General features: G+C 40.9%; 1 protein-coding gene across 1 annotated transcript in view; it reads right to left on the bottom strand.

Moving 5' to 3' along the window:
• LOC118812807 (SH3 and multiple ankyrin repeat domains protein 1) overlaps positions 1-16752 on the bottom strand; it is a 119761-nt gene that overhangs the window by 11943 nt on the left and 91066 nt on the right. The window contains exons 16-25 of the mRNA XM_036577940.1: positions 16493-16575; positions 15318-15442; positions 9238-9373; positions 8052-8132; positions 7575-7583; positions 4215-4241; positions 4044-4103; positions 2929-3044; positions 1681-1807; positions 1114-1358 (exon numbers count right to left, since the gene is read on the bottom strand). Coding sequence (XP_036433833.1) covers positions 1114-1358; positions 1681-1807; positions 2929-3044; positions 4044-4103; positions 4215-4241; positions 7575-7583; positions 8052-8132; positions 9238-9373; positions 15318-15442; positions 16493-16575 — 1009 coding nt within the window. The remainder of the gene's footprint in view (positions 1-1113; positions 1359-1680; positions 1808-2928; positions 3045-4043; positions 4104-4214; positions 4242-7574; positions 7584-8051; positions 8133-9237; positions 9374-15317; positions 15443-16492; positions 16576-16752) is intronic.

The following is a 16752-nucleotide window of genomic DNA, read 5'->3' on the forward strand; positions in this document are numbered from 1 at the left end:
GAGAGGGCGCACTTCCGAGTTTTTCTACATGATTAGAGAGGGAGGGGGCCACAAGTAAGATAAGTCTTTAGCAATGTCTGAAAGGCGGAGTTATACATTCCCTGTTTGAGCGACCGGCGATCTGTCCTCCTGTGACCGAATGTGTGTGACGAGGTCAGTGGTCTAACTGTACTGTCCTACAGCGAACTCACCTCTTTCCTAACATCCTAACCAGCTTTAGCAGCGTTAAATCACGTCTGATCCTCACAACTACAGCACTCTTACAGTGCTCAGTCATATTTAAGTATTAGTGCATTCACAGGCAAAGAAAGTGAAAGAAAAAAGTGGGTTCATGTTCGTTACAGATACAATTGATGATACTGTAGATCAAACACGACACAAAAGCACGGCTTTCAGTTTAAATGTACCTAAAAAGAGGACTCTGTTTGTCTGGTGTTGATATTTTGCGGTTCACCACTTAAACTACTACGATAGTATAGAGAAATCCAGTCGTCGCTAGCTGGTGTCTGAATACTGTGATGTCGTGTGTAGCGGGGTAGCCGAGCGCTCGTCACCGTCTAAAAATAATCTGTTTTTTTTCTTAAATTATGACTATTACAAAATAGCCACGCTTTTCCAGCTGGTAAAAACAGCTCAGCAGACACTTTCTCCCACTGTCCCATGACAGATCTGTGAAGTGTTCCACTGGTTGGCGAGTGTTTGTCGTGTTCCAACCATAAAGGATAGTTTAAAACAGTAATTAACCAGGAGCAAAAATCAGCCTTCAAACTTGAAAGAAATAATGATTTGACATTTATTGCGGTATGTATCGATATCGAACGATATGAATTTTGTTTATTGTGATAACATTTTTGGCCATATTGCCCAGCTCTATATGAAAGGATGCTGTTAAGTGTAAACACAGGCTAGTAATGATAATGATAATGATGCATAGCCCAGACATTACTGGTGAAAAAAATCCTGATAATATCCTGGGTTTTGAGTGTAAGAAGGGCTCAAGATAATAATAAACAAAAATATTGTCTAATAAACGCTTTATCCAGTGCACTATTACACTTTAAAGTGTGTAGAATTGTTCATGACCCTTCATCTCTGACTGTGTGTGATGCTCACCCTGCGAGGGGGTGGGTGTGGAGGGGCCCGGTTTGGCACCTGGCCATGGGGAAGGTAGTGGGAAGGGGGCATTGGAGGGGCAGGGTTAGCGTGGGTTAGCTCCACTCTCCTGGTAGCAGGCAGGGGTGGTTCTGGTGCAGACGTCTCAGGGGGAGGTGGGATGTCATCTGGTCCCGGGACGGACAGGCTGCGAGAGAGTTTCATAGTTGGGGGGTGCAAATGCCCCCTTTCCTCCTCCGCTACTCCTAAAGATAAATAGCAAGAGAGAGACAGATTGAGAGACAGACTTAAAGGTGAAAACAAAACATAAATTATCCTGTTCACACCAGCTGCTTCCTGCCTAATCAGGAATTTCAGCAATCGGGTGCTTTTCCAACAAAGCACAGTAAAAACCTGGCTCTCCTTCTACAGCAGAACATATATCTGTCACATATTTCAAGCCAAATACATTACCTTAAGAAATATTAGTGGGTGGGGCTAATCAAATGTGTCCTACTGTGCCTGTGTTAGTGCATGTGATATGGTCAGTAGATGAGTGACCAGCTCAATGGCTGAACATCAACTTACCAACAGATTTCTGACGAAGCATCATACCATGCTGCGGGGCGTGGCCTGATGAAAACTGGGCATAATTAGAACCATACCCAGACCCTGATGACATCATGCCAACACTTCCTGATTGGTCAAAACTTTGCTGTAAAACAGATAGAACAGACACATATACATTAAATATTGACCAGAGTTGCCTAATTTTCAGATCTCACAGCAATCCCAAAACTGTATGTCCTGCAGAAAGCAAGAGTCAGCAGTACAGGGGAAAAGAGAGAGAGAGAGAGAGAGAGAGAGAGAGAGAGAGAGAGAGAGAGAGAGAGAGAGAGATGTTTTACAACTAGGGGAACAGCACTATGCTATGATAGTGTAACTATGGTAACAGTGCCTGTACTTCATTAGCGTAAAAAACATGTTTTGATAATTTTACTATCATGAGTAGTTTGATAGTGTAACATCATTAGTGTAATAAAATGGAATAATAATACAAAAAAACACACAGAACAAGACAATAAATACAGCAATTTGATACTGTAACTATAGTAACAGTGGCTGTAGCATGTTAGTGTAACCAGGGTAACAGCAGCAGTGTTTTGATACTGTAACTATAGTAACAGCGGCTGTACCTGACTAGTGTAACCAGGGTAACATCAGCAGTGTTTTGACAGTGTAACTATGGTAACAGTGGCTGTACCATATTAGTGTAATCGGGGTAACAGCAGCAGTGTTTTGATAGTGTTGCTATAGTAACAGTGGTTGTAATTCATTAGTATAATTAGGGTAACAGCAGTGTTTTGATACTGTAACTATAGTAACAGTGGCTGTACCTCATTAATGTAACCAGGGGAACAGCTGCAGCGCTTTGATACTGTAAAATGGTTACAGTGGCTGTAACTCATTAGTGTAACCAGGGGAACAGGAGCAACGCTTTGATACTGTAACTACAGTATCAGTGGCTATACATCGTTAGTGTAACCAGGGGAACAGCAGCAGCACTTTGATACTGTAACTACAGTATCAATGGTTGTCCTTCATTAGTGTAACTATGGTGACAGTGGCTGTACCTCATTAGTGTAACCAGGGTAACAGCAGCAGTGTTTTGATATTGTAACTACGGTGACAGTGGCTGTACCTCATTAGTGTAACCAGGGTAACAGCAGCAGCGCTTTTATACTGTAACTATGGTAACAGTGGCTGTACCTTGTTAGTATAACCTGGGTAACAGCAGCAGTGTTTTAATATTGTAACTACTAACAGTGGCTGTACCTCATTAGCATAGAAGCCCTTGTTCCGCTCCTTCTTGCCTCCGTGACCCCGGTGACCCTGAGAGTCAGATGTGCTGATTGTCTGCTGAGCAGCGGCCAGAATCTCGTCCAGCTTATCTGTCAGATTTAGAGTTTTATTAGAGTTTCGATTTTAGTGTTTATAGTTTAATTACAGTCCAACTGGAACATACAGACGGAGCAGAGAGAGAAAGAGAGAAACGGAAAGGAAATGAAAAGAGCGAGACTAAGAAAGGAATAAGAAGTCAAACAGAGAGAAAAAGAGAGAGATTTTGCTCGTTGCTTAGGCAACATCGTATTTTAGGCAGTCATGCCAACAAAGCCAAGGGGGAAAACTCAGGCCTAATGATTTCTGGGAATAGACACGTCTGTGATTTCTAGTTCACTTCTATTTCCTAGAATTATCAAGTTTTTTGTATTTAAACTCTGCACAAACTGAAGCAGTTCTCTATTTTACATAATAGTTAAGCTCTCGAAACGTCCAATGGAAAATTGTCCAATCAGGATTGTGCTCTCTGTGGTATCTAGGTAGATCTAGCCAAGTGAGATCTCCCATTGGTTAGGACTTCAGGATCTAGACTAAAGGCCTTACACATCAGATTAACTACCAACTTAATTAAAGTGGCCGAGGAATCAACCAATCACATTCTGGTTTATGATGAATGGGACCAATTTTGTTAGAAAAAAATGTTTTGGAAGTTCTAGATACATCACTGATTGTGAATACGAGTCGTAGTGTAAACAGGTTCCGGTTAGTTGTTAGGAATGTAAAACAGTGGCGGCAGCTGTACGTCAGGACTCTTTACTGAAATAGTCACTGTAAAACTGATATATACAAGCTCAGATATATGATAATGTCTGTTACAAGCTTCACATAAAACATGTAGAATGTCTTTTATAAGCTTGAAATTACCGTATTTAATCTAGAACAGACATGCTCTTTTTTGCTCTTTTTTGGCTGAGTTTTGACGTTTATAGCCCGAACTGAGAGCCTAGCTCTAATAGTCAAAGTTACTGAATAAAGATTGAAAAAGATTGAAAGAATGAAAACAAAGATTGGAAATCTTGAAAACTGAATGGATGTATTATATTCCTTACTAAGTGCCATTTGGTAAACACTCCTCTTCTTATCAGGAGGCTGAGAGCTCTCGGACTGATCTGAAAACAGAAAAAATATTAAAATAACACACATTATCCTTACATTATAGGTTCTCCATTAAACACATACAGCACGTGCAAAAGAAAGATGAACAGTGAAAATCACACTACCTGGCTTCTTCTTCCATGGTGAAGCAGCTGTAACAGGAAACACTGTTCATTACTGAAGTTACTGAAGTAACCTGGTGTATTTCAGTGTTTCCTTTAGATCAGTTTATCAGGTTTGGTGATAGACTCTTTAAAGCCATCATGAGCTGCCATGATCATGTAGTGTCCTTAAACGCATTCACCTTCATGTGTAACTGAAAGCTCTACATTTCATACTCAGCCTAAGAATAATTTACATATATTCATACAGAAATGTAAAAGAATAGTCTTAGTAGTTCTTTAAAGCAGCACTCAATACTGTTTGGACTGTGACTAGTAATAATAATAATAATAGATCTCCCAAATAGATCTGCTTTTGATTAATAGGACTTATAGTTTAGTAAACGGTTAGCATTAGCTGGTCAACTAGTTTGTTTTTGTAGCTGGGAGTGATAAACAACAATGTATTGACTAAGGAACGTTCCTCTGTTTAATATGTTTCAGAAAGAAAACGCCACAGCTCATGCTTTTCTTTTTCTTTTATAGTGTTCTCACATCCTTTCCCATTCAAGTAACATGGCTTTTTTGCCACTCATCAAAATTATTTTTATGTTTTATTTGGTATATATCTTTATAGCACCGCTCTTGCAACCCCCTGGAACCACAATGGGACCTCCAGGTTAAGAACCCCTGTAGAACTTTTCTTGCTTATGTCTACGAACATCCAATAGGGGGAGCTCTCACTGGTTTTACTCATCACTAATAAGGCAAAGATGAAAAATGATTTCACATATTTTCAACAACATATTTTAATAAAACTACTTAAACTAATATTTCCAGTTTGTACAAACCTAGTTTCTTTAAGAACCAGGTTATGTGATTAAAGCCTACTGTGACTAACTCAGACTTTATAATGGACATTTACACAATGGGCATGCAGAGACATTACAACAGAGCTAACCAGACGCTTTACGAACCAGCTGACCTCTGCCACAAACTGCGCAATCACTGTTATATCACACTGCCATACTGCACTGCTGTATCACACCACTGTCATTCCATTGTATCACGCCTCTACACTGCACTGCTGTATCATATCACTGTACCACACTGCTATATCACACTGCTGTATCATACCACCGCACCATGCTGTAATATCACACTGCTATACTGCACTGCTGCATCACACCACTGTACCACACTCCTACATCACACCACTATACGGCATTGCTATATCCCGTGCTACATCACACCGCTGTACTGCACTGCTGTGTCACACCACTGTACCACACTGCTGTGTCACATTACTGTACCATGCCACTGTACTGCATTGCTGTATCACACTGCTATACTGCACTGCTGTATCACACCACTGTACCACATTGTACCACACCACTATACTGTGCCGCTGTATCACATTGCTGTATGACTCAACTATATCACACCGCTCTCACACCACTTTGTCACGCTGCTGTATCACATTGATCTATCATGCTGTTGTCTCACACCGCTCTGTTGTATCAATATATCACACTTCTAGATTACACCGTTATATCACACCCTTATCACACCTCTATATGATACTGACCATCACACCACTGTTTTTGAACTGTATCACATAGCTATCACATCACTATATCTCACTGCTGTCAATGTTATGTGTTATAATATTACACTGTTGTATCACACTGCTATGGCACACTGTATACACTAATACACTATATTACACTAATATTTCACACTGTTGTATCGAACCACTGTATTACACAGCTATCACACCGCTATACCACACGGTTATGTCACACTGCTACTTCACACTGCTATACCACACGGTTATGTCACACTGATACTTCACACTGCTATACCACACGGTTATGTCACACTGATACTTCACACCGCTATACCACACGGTTATGTCACACTGAACCTTCACACCGCTATACCACACGGTTATGTCACACTGAACCTTCACACCGCTATACCACACGGTTATGTCACACTGATACTTCACACCACTATACCACACGGTTATGTCACACTGATACTTCACACCGCTATACCACACGGTTATGTCACACTGAACCTTCACACCGCTATACCACACGGTTATGTCACACTGAACCTTCACACTGCTATACCACACAGTTATGTCACACTGACACTTCACACCGCTATACCACACAGTTATGTCACACTGAACCTTCACACTGCTATACCACACAGTTATGTCACACTGACACTTTACACTGCTATACCACACAGTTATGTCACACTGATACTTCACACTGCTATACCACACGGTTATGTACCACTGATACTTCACACCGCTATACCATACGGTTATGTCACACTGATACTTCACACCGCTATACCACACGGTTATGTCACACTGCTACTTTACACCGCTATACCACACGGTTATGTCACACTGCTACTTCACACCGCTATACCACACGGCTATGTCACACTGCTACTTCACACCGCTATACCACACGGTTATGTACCACTGATACTTCACACTGCTATACCACACGGTTATGTCACACTGACACTTCACACCGCTATACCACACGGTTATGTCACACTGATACTTCACACCACTATACCACACGGTTATGTCACACTGATACTTCACACCACTATACCGCACTGCTGTATTGCATCTCTGTATCACACCAATGTATCCGTGATCAGATCTGAGCTGAACTTGGTATTACATCCTATTGCCTGTATTGCCTTCCTCCAAGCTGGACAGCACATAAATTTGGCCAGGTGGGCCACTTAGCTTATACAATAAAAGGTGAAATGCTGCACTTTGTACACACAAACGTGCCAACAACAAATGCTCCTTAATATCATAGCAGACCTCTACTACCCGGGGAATCGCCACCAACACCCACGAGCGCTGTTCTGGCTGTGAGAGCTCCATTGTTTCTAACCAAAGAGCCCAGCCTGCCATTCTAAGAGCAGCACTAATGCAGTTTTTAGTGGAAGTATCTTTCAGTGTTTAATCCTCAAGAATACCAGAATTTCAAACATATCAAAATATATTGTTAGTAATATGAATATATTATTCAATTTGGAAATTCAAATTAAACAAGTGATCCTCATGCAAATACACAGATGATATGGTAGATACCCTGCTAGTGAACATAGTGATAACTTAGATTCCCTGCTAATGCTGATATGCAAGTAATGCAGGTACATTTTACTGTAGATAGTGGACCCATAAGGTAGGTGGACAGTGAGTAGCAGCACAAGAGAAGGGCTCATAATAAAGTGGACAAGGAATGTATGTGTTTATGGTAAATAGCTGTGACAGTGAAAGCACAGCAGGTGTCTCCTTGAATAAATGAAATGAAATGATAAAATGATGACACATACCTTTTTCTACTGTGGATCAAATTGTGGGCCAGGGGTGCAGAAGCAGAATGAACAGAAACATCAATGATGCCACAAATACCTGACACAATAGCATCAGCAGTATGAACAATACAATTAAGATCATAAGACATGTTTGCATAAAATATCAAGAGAGTTAAAGGGGAATTACACAGACTTTTCAACATTACAGCATAATTCGGTCCATTCTATAGAAATGTATAGGCTAGGATTTCTTTACAAAGTTAGTGATAGGGACCGGGGGTTATGTTTATAAACAGAACGACACAGAGAAGTTACACATTTTATAAATAATGTTTATAATGCTTAATTGGTGGTAAATCCATAAAAGGACTTTCTCTTTGAGAACTGGGTTCTTGTTTAGGTGCTCCTTAGAATGCCCTGCAGGTACCTCTGGAATGAAATCCCATTTCAAATCAAACTAACATTGTGACATCTGAATGTGTAAGTGTGTCGTACCCATCTCCTCCAGCTCTGAGGTCATGGATTTGGAGCGCAGGGTGATGGCAGGGGGGGTCAGCCGCTTGGTCTGCTGTGGAGCTGAAAGAGGGAAGAGCGCATGTTCAACAAAAAATAATAACAATACAATAAGCACTTTAGCGTAGCAGTGAAAACTGAGATTAGGGCTGCAGATAATGTGGCCTAGGGGAAACTATATAAGGGGACCAAGAATGGATCCTTGAGGAACCCCCTGGGTAAAAGGTACAGTAGGTGATCTTTGTTCAACCTCATAAATGGCCAGAGCCCAGTTACTGAATAATAAGCCTTAGTGTGTAATAAGCCTGGGATTTTAAGGGGATAACAATAGTAATAAATTGCTGCCTGTTTGTGAGGTTGGAACAGAAACAATTTAGGCCTGTATCTGAAAAGTCAATAGAGGAGAGATAGAAGAACACAGCAGCAATATAAACAGAAACATCTGCACACACCGTACACACAGGCTGTCTAAAATGATCCCCTATTCATTTTATAGTGTCCTATTTTGCCCTATTCACATTTAAAGTACACTAATTTTTGCTTTGTCCAAAACTATTCCCTATTCACTATTTTGGACTATGTCCAAAACTATACTCTGTTCTCACTACAGTACTCTATTTTGGGCTTCATCCAAAACTACACCATGTTCGTTATACAGTACACTATTTTAGGCTGTGTCCAAAACTACGCCCTGTTTACTATATAGTGCAATATTCTGGGCAATGTCCAAAACCATGCCCTATTTAGAATATAGTGCACTATTTTGGGCTGTGTCCAAAACTACACCACGTTCACTACACAGTACACTATTTGGAGCAGTGTCCAAAACTATGCCCTGTTTACTATATAATGCATTACAATGTGAATCACTGTTCCCTATAATATGATTCTAAATAGTGTTTCAATGTAGTAAATAGATAAGAGGGACCATTTCTGTTCCCCACAATAGTGCTGTATATAGTGCTTCACAGTAGGAAACCCTTTAATAGTGTTCAATTTACTGCTATGGAATCGCAGGTGGATGCAAAGGTGTTGCCAGGCTGCTGCTATGGTCTTGAAGGTGGTTACTAAGATGTTGCTAGGCTGTTGCTATGTTATCCCAGGTGGTTGCTGAGGTGTTGTTAGTGCCTTCTATATAAAGGGAGCCTATATGCATGGAACCTCTTACCTTTTTTCTTAGGCACCTCCTCCATCTCAGGATTGCGAGCTACCATGACGACCTTCACCATGAGGCTGTTCCCACCCTGACGGATCATGTTGACCACCTGTCTGTGGCCCACCTTCACCACATTCACCCCATTCACCTGAGAGAAAAAGAGAGGCACCTTACTTACTTATCATTTATTATATTGTTTATTATAATCATCATAAAAACCCATTCTTGCGTCTCTGAACCATGTCACTGATCACAATCATAATATTGTTTAAAACAAGATGAATACTGTACAACTACAACACAGATCATATTAGAATGTTATCTAGAGAGCTTTAACATGTATTCATTGCTCATAATAAGTAGTCTTGGGACACGTCTATCATCATTTTACTGTTCCTCGGTTTATTATCCCAGATTATTCAAGGGCCACAGTCTTTAAACTAGAAGCATGAAGTTTTGCAGGACTGTAGAGTCTAAACAGCAATACTGCACTTCTGCTTTTGGAACTGATCACACATAAGGCTTTTGTACAGCATTCATTCAAATGAATGGTAGAATGTTTAGAAAATTCAAATCCATAACAAATGATGTCACCAAGGACATCTTTCACACCCCTCATGGACGTTACATACAGACTCACATAAATACTAGCACACACATATTAGCAACTACTTGGGATACCATGGCAAAGGCCTAGCAACACCTTAGCAACCCCCTGGAACAACATGGCAATGGCCAAGCAACATTTTAGCAACCCCGTATACACTATAGAAACAGCTTACCTTACGACACCTTAGCAACCACCTGGGATACCATAACAACAGCTTAGCAACAACACCTTAGCAACCACCTGGGATACCACAGCAATAGCCTAGCAACACATTAGCAACCACCTGGGATACCATAGCAATAGCCTAACAACACCTTAGCAACCACCCAGAATACAAAAGCAGTAGCCCAGCATCACCCTAGCAACTACATGAGATACCACAGCAATAGCCCAGCAACACCTTGGCAACCTCCTGGGATACCATAGCAGTATCCTAACAACACCTTAGCACCCACCTCGGTTAACAGTAGCCTGGCAACACTTTAGCTGTCATCCTAAAGAAGGATGCAACAAAATACTAAACACTAACCTACATAAAGGAGACAGTAATGTCTGAGCACTTTTACCTGCTTTACTTAAGCTTTCAGTTCATTACAGCCTCACTGCCAGTTTCTCTGAGTAAACCTGTTCGTCATGGCTGGTTATTACAGTCCTGTGCAAAAGTTTGGGCATCCCAGTCAAATTCCATGTTGTGTTGATTACCTGAGTGTAAATAAGTTACACGTCCTCTACAGAAACACACTTCTGTAAAATGTGGTCTGTGCAAAACTGATAGCACAGTTTTTTTTTTTACAATATTTTAAACTGAGCGAATAAATAGAAACTGTGCACTGAAATTACCAGAAAAAAATGCTAAAACAAATTTGTGTGTTCTCTGTAGAAGATGTGTTATCTTCTTATTTTGACCAGGGGTGCACAAACATTTACTGTAACATCTCTGATGGATGCGACTAAATAAACGATAACTTTAGCTTGAAAAATAATAAATAAACAAGACAAAAATTGTATTCAGGGAGTGTCACAAGAGCACTTTTGAGTAGTTTATGCTGTTTTCAATCATTTCAGCAACTGTGTTCAGATATTCTCACAACTGTTTCCAAAAATGTTTAATGAGTTATAAATCCTCGGTACGTCGTTTACAGATACTGACAGTTGTCTTGGTAATGCTTTGTTTTACAGGTCTGTGTGTTAACTGAGTAAGTGTGAGGTACAAACTTCAAAGTATTTTGTAACTATTTTAAGGGATAGTGATGCTTTTCTCGGGTATCAATCAAATCAAAATCAAAAGTCATTGGTCACTTTAAACATGCTGTCTAGCCATATTCCTGTCAGGAATTCACTGAGATTTTAGCCAGTGTTTAAACACACAAAAACACAGTCACTTCCCCAGTACAGGTGGAGACGTGTAGGCTAGCTAAACGGAGGTGAAAAAATTGACAATTGAGGAAGTCTGTTTACACCAACTTCACTCTGTTTGACAAAAGAATGGTTTTAAAATTGTTTTTATTGTCTTTGTAAAATAGGCTGTAGAGAGACTGTGTTGTCCTACACAAGAACTGCCTGGCTTTAGTCTCATAGTGTGGTACTAGTTTGCATGAAACGTGGACGAGCAGCTCGTGCTGTTTCAAAAGAAACATCTTCTTTATTGGAAATGGTCAATAGACAGAGCTGATTGTCAGGGCTTGTTTTACCCTGTATACCCTGTAGTATCATTAAGTCAACATGATTTATCAGGAATAACCTGATATTTGATGTTTCCTTTCCTTCTTAAACACATGATGCTGCAAATTACATTTTGCAAGTTCAGCCTATGCTTTCAATGTTTTTGGCAGAACGAGGGGAAAGTGATGAGGGAGGGGAGAGAGCTCTGAGAACTTGTGCTGGAGTTCCTGGTGGCTTCTTGACCCTCCTGACCCCCCCATGACTGTTGTAGGACTGACAGAGATCTAAGGAACACGGAGGAGATGGTGAGGATGAAGAAACACTATGGCAAATCCCCTTGAAGTGACAATTTACAAAAAACACACAAAAACAAACAAACAAACAAACAAATGTAGTCAATCAACCAAGACATATCTGGTGGCTGAAGTTTGCTTCTTGTGTTTAGCAGTGGAGGCTAATGTAGTTAACAAGTCATAGAAGCTAACGCATCACCAATTAGTGCTAACAGTGCTAACTGCATGCCTAGACCATCACCTTCCTGCAAATGGAAGGTAGAGAAAGAAATGTATTATGTCAGATTGGAAGGAGGAGGGGTTTCAGGCATGGTCCCTCCCTAAACTTCAGCTATTACATCTATAAATATCTACAAGTACTTATCACAATTTTGCTCAAAATAATTACCAGCTAGAACCTGTTTCAGTTTCATTTAACTAAATTTGGTACTTGCCATCACATTAATCCAAATAATTTCCTAATATTGTGGAGTTCATATGGACTAGTTATTATGTAGGACTGTAGGAATGTAAAAGGAAGTGTTTCCTTCCCTCTTTAATGTTTCAGAGTCTTTATTTTCACCCCAGCCTTTGGTCAAAAACCGAGATGTTGTCAAGTTGCTGATCAATTTCGAATTAGCAATAACTAAACGCTGCCCTCTAATGAAAAGACCCAGCATCACAACTCAGCTGGACACACAGCAAAGCCTATTCTTCATGCCTCCTTGTGACTCCACTGACCTTTACACAGGTAGAGCAGTGGTTGGTTCGCATCAGGGGTCGTATTATATTAAAGAAAACATCCAGAAGTAAATTGTCTGATTTTGGCAATTACAAATCTAAGCCTTGCTTTTTCTGACCGACGACGTCAGTTGCTATTCAGTGTCCCTGAGTTAGCTTTCTATGCAAACAGACACAATTAATCACAAACTCTGTTCAAAGAGAGTCAACAACCAGAACAACACAGGAGGCTTCCAGATAACTCCTACTGAGTACGACCTGCAAACGGACTCCACGCTGTCTGAACAGTGAGTCAGCAGAGCAGTCGGCTCAGCCGAGATCAATCAGGACCTCACAGCTCCTACCAGAGATTTATTTCATGCCTTCAAACTGTCTCCAAACGTTACAAAGGTGACATTAGCTTAGCGAGCAGCTTCAGACCCAAACAGAGCCACACACCACAGTACAGGTCTGATTCTGACTGACGGCTGCTCTGCTGAAACAAGTGCAGATAATAAACCACTGAGTAAAAGTGGAGTGGCTGCTGTTGAACTGACCAAAAACTAAAACTGAACCTTTTGGACTGTAGTGTTTTGGCTAAGCTAACGAGAGCTTAGTTAGCAGGCCAAACATGCTACACAGCACAGCACGGGCTCGGTTCCTCTAATGAAGCTAAAACAGCACAGACCTGCATGAGCTCCATGCTAGTCTAAGCTGGTTTAAGTTGGTTTATTTTTGGTCAGGTGTTGGTAAACATGCCCAACACCACAGCACAACTCAGTCAAGTCGAGTTGCTAATGTTACTGTTATGTTATTTTTTTCAGGCTTTGATTTCCCCCCTCTTTCTATCAGCGCCCTCTATTGGTGAGCCGCTACACCACCAATCACTGAGCTCCTCTAAAATATAAATGGGTGCAATCAAAAAAAAATAAAAATTAAAAGTTTAAAAATTTTGTACTTTATTTTTTATATTTCATGGTGAACGCTATGCTACATAAAACAAACCGATGCACCAGTCAATGCACCAAAATCTACAACCAAAAATCCAAAAACCAACAGTGCACAAGATCCTTGCTGAACTAAACCACTGATAATTTACCTTCTTGTTCTTGTCAAGAAATGAAACATGTAGGTTCTACATCAGCAGCTTCCTGTCCTCCCAGTCCATCATGCAACTCTGAACATTGAGCTCTATGTTTTGTAGACACTCCATTAAGATTATCTATGCAGTGTGAAGACGGCTCTGTCGTCTCAGTCCGATGTGCTGCTTTTGGCTCTGCCCGCTTACAGCAGGTTGATTAACTGAGCTCAACAGTATCAGCACCAGCCTTCAATAAGAAGTGTGAAACTGGGTGAAGAGAACATAGAAGACATGAAGAAGCCTTGGCGAATCCACTTCCGGTAACACTTCAATAAAAACGCAAAAGAATAAATGTAGAAATCAAATGTAGTTGATCAGCTAAGACATATCTGGTGGCTGAAGTTTGCTTCTTGAGTTTTAGCGGTGGAGGCTAATGTAGCCACCAATTAGCATGGTGCTAACTGCACTCCTAAACCATCACTTTCCTCAAACTGTGATAAGTTGTGAAAGCTGCACTGTGTCAGTTTTGGAGACCTCTCTGGTGGAAACGTGTAATTGCATGCAGTGTGTGTGGGTTGTGCTTCTTCCCCGAGTGGATGAGTCTGATGTGTGAAAGGGAATCAAAGAGAAGTCTAATCTTGGTGAAGCAGCGTCTCTGAGGATAAGAGTGAATTATCTACTACTGTCAGCACATCTTCATCAGTATGATGTCGATTTTGAGATCATTTGAGGCCAAAACATCGAGCCGGACCTTCTTTTTGAGTCTGCGTGTAACGTTAATATGTAAAGACGTACGACGTGGTGTGAAAAACTCAACGCATCTAAGTTTTAAATGATGATTTTAGGCTTTACAGTGCGACTCACAGCAGAACACACTCACTATATTTTAGCCTGGTCTTATTCTCCTCACTCAGTAATGACACCACTTTCAAATATGTAGTGCAGCTTTAAATTATCTCAATTAAACTGAAGTATGTGGTTTCTGACAATGTAAGACACTTATAACACTTATAATTCACTAGTCTAGAAAAATGGACTAAAGTACAGACACAATTCAGACTTAAAAATGCAGCTACTACTGTTTTTTGATACACTACCTGGTTAAAAGTATTGGGAGACCCTTCCTAATTACTGAGTTCTGGTGTTTCAGCCACACTCATTGCTAACAGGCAGATAAAATCAAGCACACAGCCCTGCAGTCTCCACAGACAAACACTGGCAGTAGAGGGTCGCACTGAAGAGCTCAGTGACCTGAAACATGGCTCTGTTATAGAATGCCACCTGTGACACAAGTCAGTCTGTGAAATTTCTGTCCTGCTAGATCTGCCCCAGATAACTGTAAGGGCTGTTATTGTGAAATGGAAGCGTCCAGGAGCAACAACAGCTCAGCCACAAAGAGGTAGACCACTCAAACTCACAGAGTGGGACCACCGAGTGCTGAAGCGTGTAGCACATAAAAACAAAGAGCTCCAAGCTGCCTCTGGAAGAAACAGCAGCAGCAGAAGAAGAACTGTGCATCAAGATCCTCATGAAATGTGTTTCCATGGCTGAGCAGCTGCACACGAGCCTAAGATCACTATGCGCAATGCCAGGCGTCGGCTGGAGTGGAGTAAAGTGCCGCCACTCGACTCTGGGTCAGTGGAGCCGTGTTCTCTGAGTGATGAATCAGCTTCTCTATCTGTCAGTGTGAGTTTGGCAACTCTGGCCGTATTTGCAACAGTACAGCTCCCAGCAGTTCGCCACTCACCTCAATCAGGAAGTCTCCCATTCGTAACCCCGCCCTCCAGGCCACGCCTCCTTCATCCACAGACTCCAAATACTGAAGAGCAGGAAAAGCTGGAGTGGGAGTGAACTCCTCAATGGGAGTCTGAGCTAGAGAGAGAAAAGGAGAGAGAGAGAGAGAGAGAGAGAGAGAGAGAGAGAGAGAGAGAGAGAGAAAGAGAGAGAGAGTCAATGAAAAAACAGAAAACATTCTTTAATAACATCCAACACAGAATATGGATGGGGATGTAGCAGTACAACATACTGTATTGTACTGAACTGTTTTGTACTGAATTGTATTGTGGTGAACTGTTTTGTGGTGAACTGTATTGTACTAAACTGTATTGTGGTGAACTGTTTTGTACTGAACTGTATTGTGGTGAACTGTATTGTACTGAATTGTATTGTGGTGAACTGTATTGTACTAAACTGTATTGTGGTGAACTGTTTTGTACTGAACTGTATTGTGGTGAACTGTTTTGTACTGAACTGTTTTGTACTGAACTGTTTTGTACTGAACTGTATTGCACTGAACGGTATTGTGGTGAACTGCATTGTACTGAACTGTATTGTGGTGAACTGTATTGTGGTGAACTGTATTGTGGTGAACTGTATTGTACTGAACTGTTTGTACTGAACTGTATTGTACTGAAAGGTATTGCGGTGAACTGTATTGTGGTGAACTGTTTTGTTCTGAACTGTATTGTACTGAACTGTATTGCGGTGAACTGTTTTGTACTGAACTGTATTGTGGTGAACTGTTTTGTACTGAACTGTATTGCACTGAACTGTTTTGTACTGAACTGTATTGTGGTGAACTGTTTTGTACTGAACTGTATTGCACTGAACTGTTTTGTACTGAACTGTCTTGCAATGAACTGTATTGTGGTGAACTGTTTTGTACTGAACTGTATTGTACTGAACTGTATTGCACTGAACTGGCTAGAGTGTTAGTTTGATTCTAGCATGTTAGCTTGTGTAGCAGTAACATAAGGAACGTTTTCAGCCAGATGCTGTTTGCTGTATTGAAAAATGTCTCAAATCAAGACTCAGCTGTACTGCATTGAATCAGACTGTGGATTCTGTGAATCGTTCCACTCCCAGAGACAGAATATATAAAAATAAAGGAAAATGAGCGAGAGCTGTTTTTCTCTGTGTCACCTTTAGCTCCTCGGAGAACGAAGCCAAAGCCCTCATTTTCTTTCTTCTGCAGAAGAACAGACTTCTCCTTTATGATGTAATCACTGCGGGGGGAGGAGGGAGACGGTGAGTAAGGGGTATAAACAGATATGAATGTGATTCTTTTACAGTATGGATGGATTGTGTGGTTTATGTTCACTGATCACCACTGATACTAGCCATATTAATCAGATCTGACACGACAGGTTTATCAGTAACGGTCATCATAACACTGTAAGAGC

Source organism: Colossoma macropomum, unplaced genomic scaffold (genome assembly GCF_904425465.1).
Source record: "Colossoma macropomum unplaced genomic scaffold, Colossoma_macropomum, whole genome shotgun sequence".
Taxonomy (NCBI): Eukaryota; Metazoa; Chordata; class Actinopteri; order Characiformes; family Serrasalmidae; genus Colossoma; species Colossoma macropomum.